The sequence below is a fragment of the Lycorma delicatula genome, chromosome 13 (assembly GCF_047948215.1).
Source record: "Lycorma delicatula isolate Av1 chromosome 13, ASM4794821v1, whole genome shotgun sequence".
Taxonomy (NCBI): domain Eukaryota; kingdom Metazoa; phylum Arthropoda; class Insecta; order Hemiptera; family Fulgoridae; genus Lycorma; species Lycorma delicatula.
The window spans coordinates 12,896,943-12,920,270 of record NC_134467.1 but is presented as its reverse complement, the minus strand read 5'-3'; the positions used below and the strand labels follow the sequence as shown (position 1 = coordinate 12,920,270).

The 23,328-nt window shown below is 31.4% G+C and overlaps 1 protein-coding gene across 2 annotated transcripts in view; it reads left to right on the top strand.

Moving 5' to 3' along the window:
* Tlk (Tousled-like kinase) overlaps positions 1–23,328 on the top strand; it is a 435,474-nt gene that overhangs the window by 73,475 nt on the left and 338,671 nt on the right. Inside the window, exon 3 of one of the 2 annotated variants that reach the window (XM_075381106.1) lies at positions 6,514–6,578. The exons of the other annotated variant lie outside the window; for it this stretch is intronic. Within the exon in view, the coding sequence (XP_075237221.1) occupies positions 6,557–6,578 (22 nt within the window). The 5' untranslated portion in view covers positions 6,514–6,556. The remainder of the gene's footprint in view (positions 1–6,513; positions 6,579–23,328) is intronic. 2 annotated transcript variants of the gene reach the window in all.

The following is a 23,328-nucleotide window of genomic DNA, read 5'->3' as shown; positions in this document are numbered from 1 at the left end:
AAGTTTTATAAAAAAAAAGAGCGGGTGTAACGTTTTGTACTAAGCTTAAATACGGCGAAAAATGGTGTATTTTATTTTTTTCATTTAAAAGGAAAAACTTTTGTATTTGTAGTTTGATAAATATTTATAATCAAATGATTTTTAATAATAAATTCTTCCTCCCGGGTAATTTTTTTTAATCTTACTTTTTTGTTGTCCTCTGATGTTGATTATTTTATAACCGAAACGCCCTCTTTGAGATTAACTAAGATTTTAAGTAAAGATTTTTTGTAAACTTTTTTTTTAATTGCTATATTAAAGGGGAAACTTTGCTGATCGTATCAAAAATGGGGTTATCTGTTTTTTTTTTTACAAATTTTCATGTTTTAGGGTCAAACTAGTTCATGTACACCAAAAAGAAAACATATTTATGTATGTACCTTTGTGTGTGTGTGTCGCACTGCTTTTGGCCTTATGTCTCAGGATTTACCAAATCGATTTTCTTCATACATGGCTCAAATATTTCTATATCTATAGCATTGATTATATTAATTTTTTTCAAAATTCGTTAAAGGGGGGAGAGAATTTTGTGAAAAAGTCTTTGTGTTTTTGTGAAAAAGTTTTTGATTTTGTTTAGAGCTTTTTTTTTTAGACAAAATTTTATTAAAGGAGATTTGTTACCTACGATTCATATATAAATAATCCAAAAAAAAACATTTTTTTTTTTAAATCCAACTTTCGTATTAAAATTGAAATATATGTTTCTTTGTTCTTTCTCTCTACTCTTTTCGGTTAAAATATTTTTTTGAAAGTTTATGTTTCGTTTATAGGACTACTAAGAAATGTCTACAATCTTTTTTTTTTTTTATTGTAGCTCCCCGTATTCAAATGCAGGAAAGATTTTGGATAATTATGTTTTTCTTATTCTAGACTTTATTAAGGGGGTTGATAGATTTAGAGAAAACTTTATTGAAGTAAATGTGTTAAGCTTATCCTATATATATATATATATATATATATATATATATATATATATATATATAAGAAAAATTATTCTTTAAATTTATTCCCCACGTGTTATATATATATATATATATATATATATTGTCTTCGTTCATTTGACTGGCTTGATGCAGCTCTCCAAGATTCACTATCTAGTGTTAGTCGTTTCATTTCAGTATACCTCCCACATCCTATATCCCTAACAATTTGTTTTCCATATTCCAGACGTTGCCTGCATGCACAATTTTTCCCATCTACCTGTCCCTCCAATGTCAAAGCGACTATTCCAAGATGCCTTAGTATGTGGCCTATATAAGTCTGTCTCTTCTTTTAACTATATTTTTCCAAATGCTTCTTTCTTCATCTATTTTCCGCAATACCTCTTCATTTGTCACTTTATCAACCCGTCTGATTTTTAACATTCTCCTATAGCACCGCATTTCAAAATCTTCTAATCTTTTCTTCTCAGATACTCCGATCGTCCAAGTTTCACTTCCGTATAAAGTTACGAATAGTTTGAATTAGTTTTGACCCGCTAGGTGGCGCTGGGGTCGAGGTATTTCGAAAAATTGTATTTACGAAGAAAACAAAAATGTTTGCAAAAACTATACCCGCCGGTGTCGAGATATTTACGAAACAAACAAATATACAAACACATTTTTTTCTTCTATATATATATATATATATATAAAAGGTAATGTTCGTATGTGTGCCCGCTGTAGACTAAAACACTACTGGACCGATTTCCGCGCGGAAAAAAGGGAGAAGGGAAAAAGTGAAAGGTTAAATTTTGTCAAGTTTCGTAATGTTCTGTTTTTTAATGTTTTATCAGACTTTCAATTGTGTTCCTTTAATTTATATATATATATACACACACACACACACACACACAAATCTAGCAATAGAGAACGGAAGCATTTCCGATTCTGCTAGTCAATTTACAATTTTTTTACCGACCCTTTTCGAAGAAAGTACAATATTACTTTCGGTTGTATAGTTTTAGAAGGGGGGTGGGTTGAAAATGAATTTTCTTTGAGGTATGAAGAGTACAATAATACTATTCATTTAAATTGGGGTTTCCTTATATATAATATATGTAAAAAGTTTTACGGCTCGAAAAATATCCCATACGCTTAGTAGTGTATCTGTTGTTGTAGTCCAGGCGGTATCTGATGTGGGTTTGTCTTTTTCTAAACGATCGTTGATTTTTGCTTTAATACCTCTAGAATCACTTGAGAAATGATTATTTCGTTATGCGCCAGTCGAAAAAGGTTTGCTTAAAATCTTTATTAAACAAAATAAAAAATAAAAAATTCAAAAATATCCATTCTTCTTTCCCTATTTCCCTAGATAACTGTTCATTTTAGAGGAAAGATGTGAAAGAAAAATGTTTTGTTAATAAATTTTACATTCAATATCACCGGTTGCAAATCGAAAAATACCTGTTATTCATGAAAATAGCAATTGTCAAAAAAATTAAAAAAAAAAAAAGAAAAGATTTCTTGGGAATTTTTTTCGAGTACTTATATTTCACGTAAGACCTTCAGATTTTACCTCGAAAAATTATTTTGATATAATAAAACAACACGCCAAATTTCAATAAAAATCCGTCTGACAGTTTTTGCGCAATAATTTTGTAATCCAGATTTAAAAAAAAAATAATGGAATTTTTCCAGATTGTATACAGCCTTTTTTAGGTACTTGAAAATTTAATCTCGCATAAAAGGGCACGTAAATTTTCAAATGAACTTTTTTTTGCTGTTAAACAAATTGAATATCTGCATAAATGTTTATTTAAATTAATTTTAAAAAGAAAGTTTAAAAGAACTGGAAAAGACCGTTCTTTAAAAAATAGTTTCGATTCGTATGTTATCTCTGGAGATATTACCGATCAAAATTGACTGTTTTATACAACTTTTGGAATAAATTATCATCGATAAATTAATAGATCGATATTTAGATATAATTTGCGTTTGCCAGTATGATATTTGAACTTTTTAGCTTACAAGCATAGATTTAAAAAAAAAATGATGTAGACACCACCTGACTTCATTGTACGCATATTAAATTACATATACACATTTTTTTTTTTTAATTGTTATTATTGAATAGTTATTTATCGTAAATTTTTTTTACGAATTATAGATTAATTTTATTAGTAAACTAATATATTTAAATTAAAAAAAGGAGATAAAGTCGGATTTGAACTGAAGTATTTCTTCCCCTTGTAAGATCCAAATATTTAATTAATATGAACCGATGAAAATAAGTACTACTTACCCGGTGTTTGTTGTTAACTTCGTTGAAAAGCTGTCGATGAAGGCTTATTACTGCAGTTAAGAAAAAGTACAAAATCCAAAGTTTTTAAATATTTTGGATACTTTTGGTCCAGTCGATTGCAATGAAAATGGGAGGTGCGCAAGTAGGTGTTATAACAGTCCTAAATCCAAAATTTCAACATCCTACGGCTAATCGTTTTTGAGTTATGGGAGATACATACTTACGTACGTACGTACAGACGTCACGCCGAAAATAGTCAAAATTGATTCACGGATGTTTCCGTGGAAATCTGAAAACGGAAATTTTTCGCGTTTGTAAAAACTTTGGAAGTAAAAAATAATAGTTTTATTTGTTGAAATTGCAAGTATGTTTTAAAAATTTCCTAGGCTGTCCTAATTAACCGATTTAACTATTTCAAAATACGTTTGAAAGTTTGAGCGTTTTTTTTTTATACGTGATTAAATTTTTAAGTACCTAAAAACGATTTACTATCTTGAAAAATCGCATTTATTTTTAAAATCTGTATTGCAAAATGATCGTGCAAAAATTGTTGGATAATGTTTTTCGAAATTTGGCGTGTTGCTTAGTCATATCAAAAAGTCTTTTGAGGAAACATCTGAAGGTCATACGTATAAGTACTCGAAAAAATTCCGCAATTTTTTTTTTTTGACAGTTATATTTATTTTTGGATCAATAATAACGTATTATTCGATGTTGCATACGATTTTATTATGTGCAAAATTTAATAACAGTTTTTTTTCTCTTAGGGAAATAGGAGGAAAAATGGATATTATACGATTTTTTTTTACATTTTGTTTAATGAAAATTTAAGCAATCTTTTTTTCGACTGGTGCAAACGAAATAATCATTTCTGATAATATTCTGGAGACATTAAAGCAAAAATTAACAATCATATAGAAAAACTTTAAACATGCCCATTTTAAAATATAGGGTGTCCCATATAAAACGCAACCCAACCTTATATTGGTAGGTATTGAAATAATAAAAAGGCATGTGTAAATGTAAATGTAATTTTTATTATTACCATCCATTACCTTACATTTAGAGTAAATGTTGGAAGTGGCCGCCATCTTCTTGAATACAAGCTTCAATTCTTTGTACAGCGTTTCTTGCAACTTTTTTCAAAGTTTGTGGCTGGATATTTAATACAGCTTGTTCAATATTGACTTTCAATCGTTCAATTGTTCGTGGTTTGTCGCTGTAGGATTTTTCTTTGAGGTAACCCCGTAGAAAAAAATCCGCCGCAGTCAAATCTGGAGATCTTGGTGGCCACAAACCTCGACCGATAACACGATTACCGAAGAATTCCTCGACGAAATCAGAAGTTGAACCTGCGTAATGCGATGTCGCACCGTCATGTTGTAGCCGGCAGTGTCTGTCTTCCTCTTCCGAGAGTGCGATATACCGAAATATCCTGATATCGTTCTGCATTAATGGTGTAGTCGAAAAAAATAGGACCGATTATTTTCTTCGGCGATATCGCGCACCACACGCCCGACTTCTGCGGGTGTAATTGTTTTTCGTGATAAACGTGGGGATTTTCAGCGCTCCAAATTCTACTGTTTTGGCTGTTTACGTAGCCATCCGAATGAAACCGTGCTTAATCTGTGAAAAATAACGAATCCATAACATTAATTTTCTCGCGCAGAAATCGACGGAACCGTTGACAATATTGTAGCCGTTTTTCTTTGTCGGGCTCAAGAAGTCGATGAACCGTTTGAATTCGACAAGGTCGTAATTGTAATCGTTTAGTCGCCCGATGAACAGTCGATTTAGACAAATTAATTTCAGCAGACAAACGTGTGATCGATTTATTCGGTGAGGCGAGTAATCGATCTTTGATTTCAGCGACTGTATTTGTATTCAACACCGACGCAGATCTTTTGTGTTCCTTGTTATTAACAGAACCGGTCTCTCTAAATTTTGCGACTAACCTTAATACCGATGTTTTGTTAGGAGCCGGTTTATCCGGGTACTTATGGCGAAACAAATCTTCCGCCGCAAGAGCTGATTACGTACTGAAGTACGACTCGACGATGAAAACACGTTCATCTAGCGAAAGCACCATCTTGTCTCTAGCGATACACTGAACGTTATGATTGCAGTGTTGTTACTATCGGTAGTGTTCTACTGCGTCGCCGCGATGTTCAGATGTTGGACAAGTCCATTTCAGTAACGAGTAAGGGAGTAAGTTGACTTTTGAAATTTCATGGATGAGTGATTGATGGGTTGCGTTTTATATGGGACACCCTGTAGATACCGCCTGGGCTATTGTGCAGTTATTAGTTTCATGACGATTGGTGTTGTCATTCTTGAGTTAGGCTCAATTTAAGGTCGAAAAAAATTTGTGCGGGGCAAGTTAGAAGCCCCGCACGTTATCATGCTGCAAACTGGAACGTTGACGTTTCCTTAATTGTTTAACCAAATTAAAAAAAAAAAAATTACATAAAGATATTTAAATTAAATTAACGAGAAGTCGGTTTCTTGTGCAAAAGTTTTTACTCGTACGAGTATTACGAAGCGTGTTAATAATCTTGAATCGAATTGGAATTTGGGAAGCGTGTAATATGTCTGTGGTGCGTGTGAATACTTAGTTTAGTACCTCAGGGTTATTCTAAAATCATCTGAAATCATTTCTTGTAATATATTTTATTTATTTTTAATTTTTAAAAAATTAGAATTTTTATTAACGGTTGCCTCTCGCTTATAATGGATCGTGCCTGTTTGTTTTACTTACCGAGTAAAATAAATTAATAAAGTTTCTTGAAAAAAAAAAATCCTGACTATATATAGATATGTACACACGCCAGAAGATGTTGGACGTTGACTCTTTATCGGAATAATGCAGGAAACCATTTTGAAATAATACAATTTAAGCTTGAATTAATGTATTCAGGAGACCATGACGTGTCTCACCCTCACCCCCTCCTATCTAAATCTGTCTCCCCCTCCGCGACCTCTCTCTTTTTCCCCTTCTACCTTGATTTTTTTTTTGTTATTTCTATATTTACCTCCTTCATTTTAGTTATAATAATGCCTGTCTTTATTATTAACCTATTATGTCTGTTCACCGTTTACTTTTTTCTTGTTCTCTTCGATTAAATATCTCTTATTTTATTTTTATTATTGCTATCAAAATTTCTTCTTTTCTATTATTCTTTCTTCGTTTTATTTGTTGAATTATCTTTTTTTTTATGTTCTAATTTTTTTTTTTTTTTACAATTAATTCAGCAGGTCAATCGAACCCGTGATCTTCAGGATGAAAGGCTGAGAGATGTTACTATTTCCCTATCGAGGTTGGCAAAACAAGTGTTATTAATTTCAATAAGCTATTTTAAAAGTTAACCGATTTTTGATTTATTTATTTGTTATTAGTTTTAGCGGATTTTCAAAAAAAATTGTAGAAATCTATATTGCACCCGGTCAGATTTTTTAAGGAGGATTGCCGAAGGGGGGGCACTTTTCTTTACAGTTTGGAGTCTGGCGATTCTGGAATTTTTTTTATGCCTATGTATATAACTATAAGATATTTTCGTCTGCTGTACCTGACAGAAATCTTATAACCGATTTTGACGAAATTTGGTTAGGTGATGTAAAATTATCGGGAAAAGAGCCGTATTGATTTTCAAGCGAATCGGTTCACAGGAACCGGAGTTAGAGTAATTTTTTTTTTTTTTTGGGGTACATTTTCACATTTTTTTCATTCTACTGGGCGGAGCGGAATTTGTTACAGATTCTGATGAAACTTGGTAGGATTATGTAAACTTAGTAGAAATAGAATCCTGTTCGTTTTCAAGGTAATCGGTTCATAGGAACCCCAACTAAAGACAAAAAACCTGGGTTTTTGGGTACGTTTTCAAGTCTCTAATGTCGTAACTTGAAGGGTGACATGTTAGAAAGCCAAAATTATATTTCTTCGAACGCTACTTGGTGCGAGCTGTTTTCGCAATAATTTATATTCAAAATATTATGTTTGAAGGCAAAATTTAGATTTTTGCGAGCGCCACCAGCGGCGAGGTAATTTCACAATAATCCAAAGTAGGATATCGTATGAAGGATAGGGGTTGGTGTCCAAATAGTCAGTTTTGAAGGTTTAATCGTTTTGGATCGATTCGAACCGTTTTTTTTTTGTGAGCACGGGTTCAAAACCATACAAATTATGGGTTATAGTATCAAAGTTAGTTGTTTTCCAGTACTAATGTTAAGCGGTCGATGTAAGTCGCAGCTCAACAATATGTGCAAAGGAGGAAGAAAACCTTCAAGTATTACAAAAAAACCCATTTGATTCTGAGAAAACACCGAAAGCAATTTGATTTAAAAAAATGATTACAGCAGTGCAGCATCTTTTCTTTTTCTTTATTAAAACTGGAAATCCGCCACCCTTCTGACACTTAACTGCGACAGTTTTTTTGGTTTTGGGAATTACATGGGCTGGTTTTTTTTAGTCGTTAAGCAGGAGATTCGAAGTTAAGCTTTTTCTACAGCAGCCTGTTTAAGAGATGAGTTTGTTTCTCCCATTTTCTTTTCTTTTTCCTGTTTAGCCTCCAGGAATTACCGTTCTGATAATACTTCAGAGGTTGATATGTATGAGTATAAATGAAGTTTAGTCTTGTGTACAGTCTCATTTCGACCGTTCTTGAGATGTGTGGTTAATTAAAACCCGACCGCCAAAGAACACCGGTATCCACGATCTAGTATTGAAATCCGTGTAAAAATAACTGACGTTACTAGGACTTGAACGCTGGAACTCGACTTCCTAATCAGCTGATTTGAGAAGACGCGTTCACCACTAGACCAGACCGGTGGGTTGAGTTTCTACTCCTCGGTCAGATCGGAAGGCATAGCCTTCTCTTATTTCAGTTTAGTAAGAAATATCTTGCATACAAAAACTTGATGAAATGACATTTAGTACGAATTTCAGTGGTTGTCTTATTAAACAAAATAAAATATTTGAATAAATTTGAAATTAATTATACACAATTAAAAGTGGGAAATTTGATAATTGAACTAACCCGAAGGAATATTTCAAGGTTCTTCTCTCCGGTGTTTGTGTTTTTTTATTTCCTTCAGATTTCAACGGAATTATCAATTTTGACCCCCCCTGAATCCATTTTGACTAGTTTCGGCGTGACGTCTGTCTGTACGTACGTACGTATGTATGTATTTCGCATAACTTAAAAACGATTAGCTGTAGGATGTTGAAATTTTGGATTTAGGACTGTTGTAACATCTACTTGTGTATCCTCTTTTGATTGCAATCGACTGAACCAACAGTGTCCAAAAAATCAATGTGGATTTTTGATTTTTTCTTAACTTCACTAATAAGCTCTTTTCGAGAGCTTTTCAACGTTATAAGTAGTATTTATTTTCATCGGTTCCAGAGTTATACCCGAATGAAATTTCAATTAATGAAATATTTGGATATTATAAGGGGAAGGCACATCGGTTCGAATCAGACTTCATCTTTTTTTTGTAAATTTTTTTAATTTAAATATGTTGATTTATTAATAATTATTAACCTCTGTAAAAAAAAAAAATTGCAGTAACTAATAATTCAATAATAGTAAAGAAAAATGAAATAAAACTTTGTATACTTTTCACTTTAAAAAATGTGTATTATGTAATTTAATAGGCGTACAAGGAAGTGTACACATCAGATTTTTTTCCCAGTTTCTTGATAGTTTGTGTATTACTTTTGATGGCCAAAGCATTATCCAAGTTGTTACAGTAAAACCTTTTGCGGATATTTTTTTTTTTGAAATGTAATTCCATTTTTTGAATAAATCATTAGATTTTTGATTGAAATAACATAATTTCCAGTTAAAATTATACCTTGGTAATAAAAAAAAATTGTTGTATGTCGGTCACGAAACGGTGACCTGTATAAAGAATTAAAAAAAAGTACGTCTACGATTCGACGTGCCAGGACATCAATGAATTTTTACTAATTAGTTGTACATTAAAACTGGAGGGTGTATGTTTTATATATATATATATTTTTTAACGAAACTAACAAAAATTTCTGCCTATAAATTTCTTTAGTTTTTGTAATCCATTTATTGTGATAGTAGCCAGAAAATCGGCTCTGATAGTTTATGATATTCGTTGGCGGAAGAATCGTAGTATTTTTTCATCCGGAAAGTCTCCGGTTTATATCCCGGTCAAGTTTAGCTGGTATTTTTCTTTATAAGTTAGAATAATTTCAGTTTGTTATATCTTAATAGATAGATTATACAAACCGGCCTGTATTATTCATGATACCAAAAAAAGCAGGGACAGATAAATGTGAAGAATACAGAACAATTAGTTTAACTAGTCATCTATACAAAAATCTTAACTAGAATTCTATACAGAAGAATTGAGAGGAGAGTGGAAGAAGTGTTAGGAGAAGACCAATTTGGTTTCAGGAAAGGTATAGGGACAAGCGAAGCAATTTTAGGCCTCAGATTAATAGTAGAAGGAAGATTAAAGAAAAACAAACCAACATACTTGGCGTTTATAGACCTAGAAAAGGCATTCGATAACGTAGACTGGAATAAAATGTTCAGCATTTAAAAAAAATTAGGGTTCAAATGCAGAGATAGAACAACAATTGCTATTATTTACAGGAACCAAACAGCAACAGTAATAATTGAAGAACATAAGAAAGAAGCCGTAATAAGAAAGTGAGTCCGACGAGGATGTTCCCTATCCCCGTTACTTTTTAATCTTTACATGGAACTAGCAGTTAATGATGCTAAAGAACAATTTAGATTCGGAGTAACAGTACAAGGTGAAAAGATAAAGATGCTACGATTTGCCGATGATATAGTAATTCTAGCAGAGAGTAAAAAGAATTTAGAAGGAACAATGAACGGCATAGATGAAGTCCTACGCATGAACTATCGCGTGAAAATAAACAAGAACAAAACAAAAGTAATGAAATGTAGTAGAAATAACAAAGATGGACCACTGAATGTGAAAATAGGAGGAGAAATGATTACGGAGGTAGAAGAAATTTGTTATTTGGGAAGTAGAATTACTAAAGATGGACGAAGCAGGAGCGATATAAAATGCCGAATAGCACAAGCTAAACGAGCCTTCAGTAAGAAATATAATTTGTTTACATCAAAAATTAATTTAAATGTCAGGAAAAGATTTTTGAAAGTGTATGTCTGGAGTGTCGCTTTATATGGAAGTGAAACTTGGACGATCGGAGTATCTGAGAAGAAAAGATTAGATGCTTTTGAAATGCGGTGCTATAGGAAAATGTTAAAAATCAGACGGGAGGATAAAGTGACAAATGAAGAGGTATTGCGACAAATAGATGAAGAAAGAAGCGTTTGGAAAAATATAGTTAAAAGAAGAGACAGACTTATAGGCCACATACTAAGGCATCCTGGAATAGTCGCTTTAATATTGGAAGGACAGGTAGAAGGAACAAATTGTGTAGGCAGGCCACGTTTGGAATACGTAAAACAAATTGTTAGGGATGTAGGATGTAGAGGGTATACTGAAATGAAACGACTAGCACTAGATAGGGGATCTTGGAGAGCTGCATCAAACCAGTCAAATGACTGAAGACAAAAAAAAAAATATATTAATCGTCTAAAACAAAAATTATTTTTATAATTCCTGAAGGTTAAAGATATTTTCAAACGCATGTAAAACGTTGACTGAAATTTTTTTGATCTTTTTTTTTTAATGTATTTTTTTAACATGTTGCACAGGAAATAAACATTTCATGTAGAAATTGGTAGTTTTTATCCGGAATAGGTCACATTCACTTTGTAATGGATTTAAAAAAGTTGAACTCTGCAACGAAATTAAATTAACGTAGTGGAATACCAAAATAAAGTTAAAAACGGAATTACCTTTTGCGATTTGAATTTTAGTAAAATAACGTATTTCCGGGGACACCAGATATCACATATGATGATGCTGCTGCAGGAAGTATTCTTTCTGCAGCCCATTATAGTATTTAAAATATATAACAACAAAGTTAATATACGCATGTCACGTGGTACTCAGTGAGGGCAAAAAGTAAGCATCTTTCAAACAACTTTTTTTTTAATACGTAAAATTTGATGAAAATTAGGTAATGCCATAAAAATTGTAAAATGCATTTTTCTATAATCGCATCACAATTACACTGACGAATTTACGGATGCCAACCATCCAGAACCAAAACATTAAAATTAATTGAATTAATCTAAAATTCAGTGAAATTTTTTAAAAGTATAAAAATTGAAACGGCGTTTTGCATTTCTAGTTAATTTATCGGTAAAAAAATTATTAAATTACACCTTAACAGAATTTCAGATGACTTTGTTGTAAAATTGTATATTATCTTCATATGATTGTTTTTTTTGTGTTCGAAACGGGTAAGATATATAAAAAAGAATATTAAATAAAATCAGTATTTACCCGTGCGAAGTGTGGATGAATACTAGGATTAGTTAATTATAATATATATTTAAACTTTATTAAAATATACCATTTTTTTATCGAACATAAAAATGTAAATATAAAATAAGTTATTATTTAGGATTAAAATTAAATAAATAAAGGTTAATTATATAAATGAATTTAAAGTTACGTTTGGAATTACAATTTTTAAAAGTAAATAAATAAAAATAAAAAAAAAGTTCTACGAAAGAAAATTATCTGTTAGTTAACATGTAAATAGCCGATTAGTTAAAACCGACTGGCGAAGCGTTGCTCGGCCTGTTGCGAGTGAGTGAGTACGGCATGGAAAGTACGACAGACTAGAATAGAACGTGTAGACCGGAGTAGTTAAGTTGTAATAGCGTAGCCGTGGTGATTGCGTTCTGTCGGGTGGGAGCGAGTTAGCCGGCTGGCTAGCAAGTCGGTGTGCGAGCGAGACGGTTAGAGGCGGCCGTGAAGAAGGAGCGCTTGTTAAGCTGCGAGGTGGTAGCGCATCTGTACACACGCGCACACACACAGAGTTTAATATTGGAATTGTTGAATGGTTTGTCGGGGACCGCGACCGCGTGCGCTAGTGATCAATAGCGCATGCGCCGCTCGCCGAATCAGCTGTTGCTTACGTCACTTGTAGTCGTGACGTCATTTAGTTATCAAACTTCGACGACGGTCGAATGCTCTGTTTCTCCTATCTACGTTTCACTTCCACCGCATGCCCCGTACCGTGCGATCTACTCGACTCGCTGCTGTCGCCGCGTACCCCCTCCAATCTACATTACCACTAACACAAGAGCGCCGTCATCTTCTTTTACTGTATTGTACGCACCGGTTATTTTTATCACCCTCTTTCTCTCGCTACACACACACACACACACACACACATACACTGACACTGTTAAAATCGTTCACGCAGTTGTTATGCTATGATTTTTAATCCCTCATACTTGTGAAGTGTACAACCAATTATTTTATAACGCTAATTTTTTTTATAGCTTATAAAAATATTGTAATTGTTGTGGTTTCCTTCAGTTTTTATTAGTTTATTATTTTTTTAACTAATAAATTTATTTGTTTACTTATAATCTTCATTACAACGGTGAAAAAAAAATCGTGTCCGACGGTTTTTGTTTAATATAAATACATATGAACCCCCTAGAATTTTTTTTCTTTTTTTATTATTAATTAGCCGTTGTAAGGTCAAAGCCGGTGATCGTGAATACCTTTTATAGGGCTAAAAAATTTGCTACGTATGAACGGGATTCGAACCCCGGTCCTTCCGGATAAAATGGTTCAATGTTATTTTTCTGCTTGTAATATGTAATGCTGTTATTGTACTCATCGAAAGGGGTTGAAATTAATGAAAATTTTATTCCCGCATCCTTTTTTTATAATATATTATTGCTAATTATTTATTAAAGATTTATTGAAATAATTTTTATTAATAAAATATTCAATATAAATTTTCAAATGATCATTTTGAACAGTATCAGTAAGGTATGAAAATTAAATAAAAAAAAAAATTGAATACAGTAATTTTTCTTTGCAAGTCATTTCATTATTTTTTGTTTTGTTTCTTCTTTAGTAAAATTTGATTTTTTAAAAGGTTTATTGATTTTTGTTGGACTTAAATCACTGTTTTTATAATTAAATTCTGTAGAAAATTTGTTAATAGATTTTACGCATTTATTAGTCATTTAAAAAATATATCGCAAAACTAAAAAAAAAAAAGAAAAAACGGTTTTCAGACAACAAATTTTTTAGTTTTACTTCGGATATCGTGAAAGCTACTATAGATACAGTTGTGGAATTTATTTTATTCAATTTTTCAGGTCAAAAACCTTAAGAAACCGTTAACTTTTACCTTCAATTCCTGAAAATTTTAGTACGATCTCAATTCACCGGAAGAGCTGCAATCCGGACGAAATCTTTCGTTAACCGTTGTTTTAGGATGTTGAAATTTTGGATTTAAGACTGCTGTAACGAATAGTTGTGCACTTTCCCTTTTGATTGCAATCGACTGAACCAGAAGTGTTCAAAAAAGCCCAAAATCACCCAAAAAATTGGATTTTGTACTTTTTCTCAATTGCAGTAATAAGATCTCATTGAGCGGTTTTCAACGATATATCATAACTGGTACTTATTTTCATCGGTTCCAGAGATTTAACCAAATAAAATTTTTATTCGTGAAATATTTCTTATAAGGGGAAGGAACGTCGGTTCGAATCAGACTTCATCTCCTTTTATTTAACTTTTTTTTTTTTATTTCAAATATATTGATTTGTTAACTATTATTAACCCGTGAGTGAAAAAAAAACTTTTTCAATAAATAATTAATTAATAATAACAAAAAAAGGAAAAAAATCAGAAGGTATTAGTGAAATAAAATGTTATGTACTTTTAAAAATGTGTTTATGTTATTTAATAGGCATTACATACGTGCATATATAATAGATTTGTTGAAACATATTATTATTTAATACTAATTGAAAATTGTAATTTTGAAATCGTATTATTTTTGGATTTTCTAGTTTTTTTTTGTCTTCAGTCATTTGACTGGTTTGATGCAGCTCTCCAAGATTCCCTGTGTAGTGCTAGTCGTTTCATTTCAGTATACCCTCTACATCCTACATCCCTAACAATTTGTTTTACGTATTCCAAACGTGGCCTGCCTACACAATGTTTTCCTTCTACCTGTCCTTCCAATATTAAAGCGACTATTCCAGGATGCCTTAGTATGTGGCCTATAAGTCTGTCTCTTCTTTTAACTATATTTTTCCAAATGCTTCTTTCTTCATCTATTTGCCGCAATACCTCTTCATTTGTCACTTTATCCACCCGTCTGATTTTTAACGTTCTCCTATAGCACCGCATTTCAAAAGCTTCTAAACTTTTCTTCTCAGATACTCAGATCGTCCAAGTTTCACTTTCATATAAAGCGAAGCTCCAAACATACGCTTTCAAAAATCTTTTCCTGACGTTTAAATTAATTTTTGATGTAAACAAATTATATTTCTTACTGAAGGCTCGTTTCGCTTGTGCTATTCGGCATTTTATATCGCTCCTGCTTCGTCCATCTTTAGTAATTCTACTTCCCAAATAACAAAATTCTTCTACCTCCGTAATCTTTTCTCCTTCTATTTTCACATTCAGCGGTCCATCTTTGTTATTTCTACTACATTTCATTGCTTTTGTTTTGTTCTTGTTTATTTTCACGCGATAGTTCTTGCGTAGGACTTCATCCATGTCGTTCATTGTTTCTTCTAAATCCTTTTTTACTCTCTGCTAGAATTACTATATCATCAGCAAATCGTAGCATCTTTATCTTTTCACTTTGTACTGTTACTCTGAATCTAAATTGTTTAATTCTATCTAAATTAAATGAACATGAAAATAGACATGTGACTGAAAATAGACCCTCACAAGAACAACATATACACTGAGGCATACATGCTCGATCTTTAAAACTTGAAAAAATTGTTATTTTTTTTAGTACAATTCCTCCCTGATATTGTCGGACGTATTCTCTCTAAGTCGGAATTGATCATCATTTCGTTTATTAGTTTTTTATTGCCGATCATTTAATCGCTCTTTGGTTTGATATAGTTCTGATCTTAATTTCTGTACAAGTTCTCTAATTTCAGCAATTTTGTAACTGCTCACTTTATTAAAGAATTGGAGGATCGTATTTGACTTTCAAATGAAATTAAATGAAGTGCAGCAAAAAATGTGTATATGTTTAATTTAATGGGCGTACGAGGAAATCATGTGGTGTCCATATCAGTTTTTTTGTTTGTTACAAATCACTTCTTTTTAAATAGATTTTTCCTGTTTTTTTTCCTGAACAATTTGATTTTCTTCGGGATCGTACTTTAAAAAATTTTGCTTAAGACATTAATATTTAAAAATCTTCGCGTACTTTAAATAATAAATACGTCAAGGTCAGAGCCTGGGGAAAGTTATGTTTTCATAAAGTAAGATTATTTTTAATTTATTTTGCTGGTTTTTTCCTTTTTTGAATAATCTTCTTTCATTTTAATTTGTTTCTCTATTTTTGTAAAATAATTAAACATCTTTATTTTTAGTGTCGTAAATTTTATCCGCAATTAAGGCGTCAGAGTAGAGAGATATTTTGTACCGCATCATTGTATCGATTTAAATGAAATATCATTCGTGTTTGATACTGACCTTGTACTACGCTTTGTTAATCGAAGTTGTTAGGTATGGTTCTTTTATTATTAAGACGATGCAATATTTGTTTAGTCATCATCATCATCATCATCATCATATAGCTGTATTATCGATCGATCGATCGATCGATATTTATTACTATCTATGATAATTTGTTTATTATAATTAATTTTTATTATCGATGTACTAATATTATTCTTAAATTTCTAATTTTATTTTATTTTTTTAATTGTAAAATATTTAATTTAATAAACGGTATATTTATTGTTATAATTAATTTGCAGTGTAGTTATAATTAAATCGAAGAATGTATATTTTTAGAGTCGCCATTTTAGTTAGAATTATCGTTTTGTTTCACGCAATAGAAATAAATATATATTCCGTTCTTTCTAATAGTTGTTATGGATTTAAAGAACGTACAGTAATAAAAAAGATATCACTCATACGTTGCTTTCTCTATGAGTAGTGATACTTTTTACTACCTTGTACAAATTAAAGGAAGTATTACGTTCGCGAAAAATTTCGGTTTTCAGATTTCAACGAAAATATCCGTTTTTACCATCGCCGAATCCATTTTGACTAGTCTCGGCGTGACGTTCGTACGTACGTATCTCGCATAGCTCAAAAATGATTAGCCGTAGAACGTTGAAATTTTGGATTTAGGAATGTTGTAACACCTACCTTTTTGATTGCAATCGACCGGACCAAAATTGTCCAAATAAAGCTCAAAATTCAAAAACCATTGGATTTTGAACTTTATCTTAACTGCTTTATCACTCTTTGAAAGCTTTTCTACGATAAGCAGGTAGAAATTATTTTCAACGGTTCCAGAGTTATAGCCCAATAAAAGTTTAATTAATGATATTTGGATCTTACAAGGGGAAGGTACATCGGTTCGAATTCGACTTCATTTCCTTCTTTTTTTTTTTTTGTCTTCAGTCATTTGACTGGTTTGATGCAGCTCTCCAAGATTCCCTATCTAGTGCTAGTCGTTTCATTTCAGTATAACCTCTACATCCTACATCCCTAACAATTTGTTTTACGTATTCCAAACGTGGCCTGCCTACACAATTTTTTCCTTCTACCTGTCCTTCCAATATTAAAGCGACTATTCCAGGATGCCTTAGTATGTGGCCTATAAGTCTGTCTCTTCAATTAACTATATTTTTCCAAACGCTTCTTTCTTCATCTATTTGCCGCAATACCTCTTCATTTGTCACTTTATCCACCCGTCTGATTTTTAACATTCTCCTATAGCACCGCATTTCAAAAGCTTCTAATCTTTTCTTCTCAGATACTCCGATCGTCCAAGTTTCATTTCCATATAAAGCGACACTCCAAACGTATACTTTCAAAAATCTTTTCCTGACATTTAAATTAATTTTTTTTTTTTAATTTTATTTATTGATTTATTAATAATTATTAATCAACGATTGTAAAAAAAGTAATCAGAAATTATAAGTGAAATAAAATTTTATGTACTTTTAAATATGTTTATATGTAATTTAATAGGCATACAAAGAAGTCATGTGGTGTCTACATCAGATTTTTTTTTTTTTTTTTTTTTTTTTTTTGTTTTAATAAGCTTGGCGTTGGACGGTTGTTATTCAGTATGACTTGTCAATGCTCACATATGTTACTTTCGGTCGCATGCTATGATCGGGCGGGAAAAATTAATTTCCCTTTTGAAACGAAAATACCGTTCCCTTAAGATGTAATTTCCTAATATATATTTTTTTGATTTAATTTACTAAACGTTTGGCACCGTCGGTATTAATACGATTGTATAAATTAAATTTCCACTTACTAAGAATTTAAAAAGTGTAAATCCAAGTACTTTCGGAGCTGTTACTCCATCTTCAGGGATTTTCTAAAAGATGTTATTTTATATTCAAACGTATAATTGTATTTAAATTAAAATTGTTACGTTGATAATAATCGGTCGTCAAGGAAGATACATTTGAATTGGAATTAACATCTTTTGGGAAATCCCTTATGATCAAGTAACGGTTCCGAAAGTACTTGGGATATATATTTTAAAATCGTTAGTAAGGGATTTAATTTATACAATATATATATATATATATATATATATATATATATATATATATATATATATATATAGAGAGAGAGAGAGAGAGAGAGAGAGAGAGAGTGAGACCTATGTATAATATTTATGACTCGAAAATATCCCAAACTGCTTGATTAATTTCGTTGAAATGAAGATATGTGTTAATAGTGTTTCTGAAGTTTTGCATGTGAAAATTTGATGAATATTGGTTGAATTGTTCTTCATTTACTTTCAATTTAAGGTCGACAAGAGTCATCATAACCTCACTTTGAGGTTATGTCGCAGTGGTTAGCGAGTTTAAACTCTATGCTTGCGTACTCGTTATTTTTAATTATATCATCAAATTACAGTTATAATAATTTAATATTCTTATAAACTGAAAATATATTTTAATATTAAATAAATAAATAAATGTTTTACGTCTTTTAATTTTTTCATTTAATTTACATTTTGTATATTTCTTGTGCAAAACATTGTACAATATAACGAAAAGTCTTTATTCGCTCAATACTGCACAATATTTTTTTTTCTTTCTTAACGAATACATTTTTATATTTCTTTTACATAATTTTTAATCTTATCAAAATTTTTAGTAATAGTAATAATACATATAAACGATGTTCAAGCTTTTATCAGTCGTGATTTTGGTGGTCTTCCCCCCCCCCCCCTCGCTGCAATACACATATTTTCCTTTCCCACACATAACTAAACTCCCTACTTCATTTTTACCTCTCCATCACCATTTGCCCCTCCAACTATTCCTCCTGACTATGATCGGAATTTATTATATAATAATGCTATAGGGTTTTTTTTTTGTTTTTTGTCATGTCATATTTATTTATTAATTTTAATTAATATAGAATTGAAGAAGATTTACTGAAATTAATCGGCGATTATCGTTTTTGCGGGTGTCCATGTATTTTTAACCAAAAAAAAAAATTTTGTCGTTTTTTTTTATTTTTATTAAACATTATTAAATGGATAATCGTTTCATATAGATAAGTGAAAGTGCAAGTGTTTGGCCTAAAAAAAATTCCACTGTGTTATGTAATTACTTCTACTTTATCAGTCCAAATTTTTTTATTGTTTCACCTGATCGGTACAAGATGAACCGCGTCGATTAGCTTTCTATATGAGTAATGTTGATCAGACGGTGTGATGAACAGAGTGGATATATTATTTTTAGTAGGCCGATCGTGAATTTTGGTGAGGGTGACGTGCAATTATATATTTTGCTCAGTGAACAATAGAAAGGGGAAACCACTGTATATTTGATTTTCCTTAATAAATCTGGACCGGTATGTTTATTATTCTTGGAAATATTTGATGTATGGGAGTGACTGATTATTATTGTAAATCGCTTACATTAGTTTAAAATACGTGAACTGTGTAAAAAGAATTGTTTTCTATCGTATATTTTTATATACGAGGTCTGTAAATAAAGTAATGAGACCGGTTCAGAAAAACTTTTTATTTTCAATCCGATCATATATGGACCCTTTCGAAATATTTCCTTTGGGAAGCCACACAACGCTTCAAACGGTTTTACTACTCTTCATAGCAGTGTTGGAACTTAGAAACCTGAATATTCTTCAGACGATCGGTTACACGTTTTTTAATGTTTTCTACTGTTCTAAAACGGTGTCCTTTGAGGTGGTTTTTTAAAGTCGGGATCACGAAAAAGTCGCAGGGACTCAAGTTAAGTGAATAAGGTGGTTGAGGAATTACAGGAATGTTTTTCTTTGCCAAAAACTCATTAATTGAGAGTGCAGTGTGATAAGATGCACTATCATAATGCAGCATCCAGTTGTCTTTGATGGCTGGTCTTACGCGGCAACTCTTTTCCCCAGTCTTTCAAGAATTTCTCGGTAAATATATTGATTTACAATCTTTTCTGTAGGAAAAAACACCTTATGAACAATGCCATTACTATTGAAGAAACAAATTAGCGTGGTTTTGATTTGCTCATTTTTGCTTTTTTTTTGGGGGACGTGGTGTGGCACTTCTTGCTCTGGCGTTTTGTTTCTGGGTCGTACTTAAATATCCAAGATTCATCACCAGTAATAACATATTACTGGTGAACGATAGAGAGTTCACCATTAGACCAGCCCGTTGGGTTGCTTGTAGCACCTTGAGATGAAAGAGTTAGTGGCAGAGTGGTGTTGACCTGATGTCATTACATCAATTAAATTCTATAGGGTATAGCTTTATTATAAAAATTTGTGTTCATTTCAATAAAGAAGAGCCAAGAATAATATTCGATTCTTCATTTTTTCTTGACAACTTGGTGTTGTGTGGCGCTTGTTCACGATAACTGCTATTTTTTGGTTATAAAAACTCATTCGTAATTTCTTTTTATAATGCGATATATTTGATTAGTTGTTAGTAACTTTCCCGATCGGTTAACTCGTTTAAAAATTGTGAAATTTTGGAAATGAGAAAACTAAATTTATTCATTATAATTTCTGCTGTGTAAAACGGGCAAAATGTATTATCCTTTTTTCTCTCGATTTAACTGGAATTATACATAATTCCAACATTATGGATAAATTAATGGAAATATGATTTTTTTTTGTCTTCAGTTATTTGACTGGTTTGATGCAGATCTCCAAGATTCCCTATCTAGTGCTAGTCGTTTCATTTCAGTATACCCTCTACATCCTACATCCCATAATTTGTTTTACATATTCCAAACGTGGCCTGCCTACACAATTTTTCCCTTCTACCTGTCCTTCCAATATTAAAGTGACTATTCCAGGATGCCTTAGTATGTGGCCTATAAATCTGTCTCTTCTTTTAACTATATTTTTCCAAATGCTTCTTTCTTCATCTATTTGCCGCAATACCTCTTCATTTGTCGCTTTATCCACCCGTCTGATTTTTAACATTCTCCTATAGCACCGCATTTCAAAAGCTTCTAATCTTTTCTTCTCAGATACTCTGATCGTCCAAGTTTCACTTCCATATAAAGCGACACTCCAAACATATACCTTCAAAAATCTTTTCGTGACGTTTAAATTAATTTTTGATGTAAACAAATTATATTTCTTACTGAAGGCTCGTTTAGCTTGTGCTATTCGGCATTTTATATCGCTCCTGCTTCGTCCATCTTTAGTAATTCTACTTCCCAAATAACAAAATTCTTCTACCTCCGTAATCTTTTCTCCTCCTATTTTCACATTCATTGGTCCATCTTTGTTATTTCTACTACATTTCATTACTTTTGTTTTGTTCTTGTTTATTTTCACGCGATAGTTCTTGCGTAGGACTTCATGTATTCCGTTCATTGTTTCTTCTAAATTCTTTTTACTCTCGGCTAGAATTACTATATCATCAGCAAATCGTAGCATCTTTATCTTTAAATATGATTAGTGAATTAAATTTCACCGTTAGTAGTTTTACTTGCTTGTGAAGCATCGTGATCGCCAATAATGTCGATTTATAGATTTCAACGGAAATATCCATTTTGACTACTTTCGGCGTGACGTCTGTACGTATGTACTCGCATAAATAAAAAAACGATTAGCTGTAGAACGTTGAAATTTTGGTTTTAGGACTGTTGTAAAATGTTGTTGTTCACTTCCCCTTTTGACTAAAATCGACTGGATCAAAAGTGTAGAAAAAAGCTGAAAATCCAAAAACATAGGATTTTTGAGTTTTTCTTAACTCCAGTCCTCATCGAGAGCTTTTCAACGATATGTCATAAGTAGTATTTATTTTCATCGGTTCTGGAGTTATAGCCAAATTAAATTTTAATGAATGAAATATTTGGACTTACAAGGGAAGGCGGCACATGGATTTAAATCCGACTTCATCTCCTTTTTTTAAATTTAAATATATTGATTTATTCATAATTATTAACCTCTGATTGTAAAAAAAAATCCTTATTATAAATAATATTTCAATAATAACAATAAAAAAAATATCAGAATTTATTAATGAAATAAAATTTTATTTTAATAAAAAAAATATCAGAATTTATTAATGAAATAAAATTTTATTTACTTTTAAAATTGTGTATATGTAATAGGCGTAAAAGGAAGTCATGTAGTGTCCACATCAGATTTTTTTAAATTTGTGTTACGAAAGCGTATAATTAAGCTTAAAACCCATCGGTAACAATTATATTTAGGCATACCTATTGTTCCACTTAATTATTAAAATATGATGCAATATTTTATAAAAATTACATTTGCAATTTACGAAATCTCTAATAAAAATTATAATATTAATGTACTGATAACGCGATGTTAATGTTAGCTATAAATAACATCTTAATGTTATTGAAGACCGTTCGTAATAGATATAATTAATCTGTTCTTTTTTTTTTAGTTAAATAGTATAAAAACAAAGTTGTAATACTTTCTTGGCATTGGTTTTATTGTTATATATTGAAAAAATAATTATTCACGAAAGAAGTTACCTAATATTTCTTTTTTGGAAGGTAAGGCGGCAATTTATAATGCAAATTTATCGTAATATTATTTCTAAAAGTTAACCACAAAAATTTATAAAAATCGAAATGAAGACACCTTTCGAGGAATAGAAGAGGTAAAAATCTTGTGGATAATTTCGAAAAGCGACGAGTGTTGGTGGGACTGTATTGAGACGTACAGATTTAGTTATTTGGCTATGTAGGGACGTGTAGAGTGTAAAAAAAGCTGATATAACAAAGCTGTAACACATTCCTGGCATTGGTTATTTATTCTTATATAGTGGAAAGATAATTATACTTGAAACAATTTACCTAAGTTTTTTTTTTGTGGTGGGAGAGTTTATTGTAAAATTCTCACTATATGTTGAAATAAACTAAAATAATTTCAAAAATGAAAAAAAATGGTAATTTTTTGTTCTTTTCTGCTCCCCCAGCTCTAAAGTGGGGAGATTTTCCCATCTCCCCACTTCCAAGACGTTTTTGATTTTTTACGTTTGCTATATTAAATGAAAAAAACTAAAAAAAAATTCCACAAAAACTGTTGAATCAATGAGAAATTACGTAAGATTTCTCTTTTGATGGTTGGTGGGAATTATGATGGAATTTTTATTGTAACATTATTTAAACTCCAAAGTAGTGAAAAATTCAAAAAATCGATATTTTAAACTTGATTGGCTTCCCCACCTACAATATTGCTCCAAAATATCTTTTTTTTCGGTCGCTTTCATTATTAAACTTTCTTTTTTTGAGATGGGGGAGATTTATATGAAGAAGTTTTATTGTAAAATTATCATTTAGTTTAGATAAACCAAAAAATGTTGTAACTTAAAAAAAAAATCGGTATATGTTATTGTTTCTGCTCCCACACCTCCAAAATCACCTCCTTCTAAGAAAATATTTTGATTTTTCTACCTTTACCATACTAAGG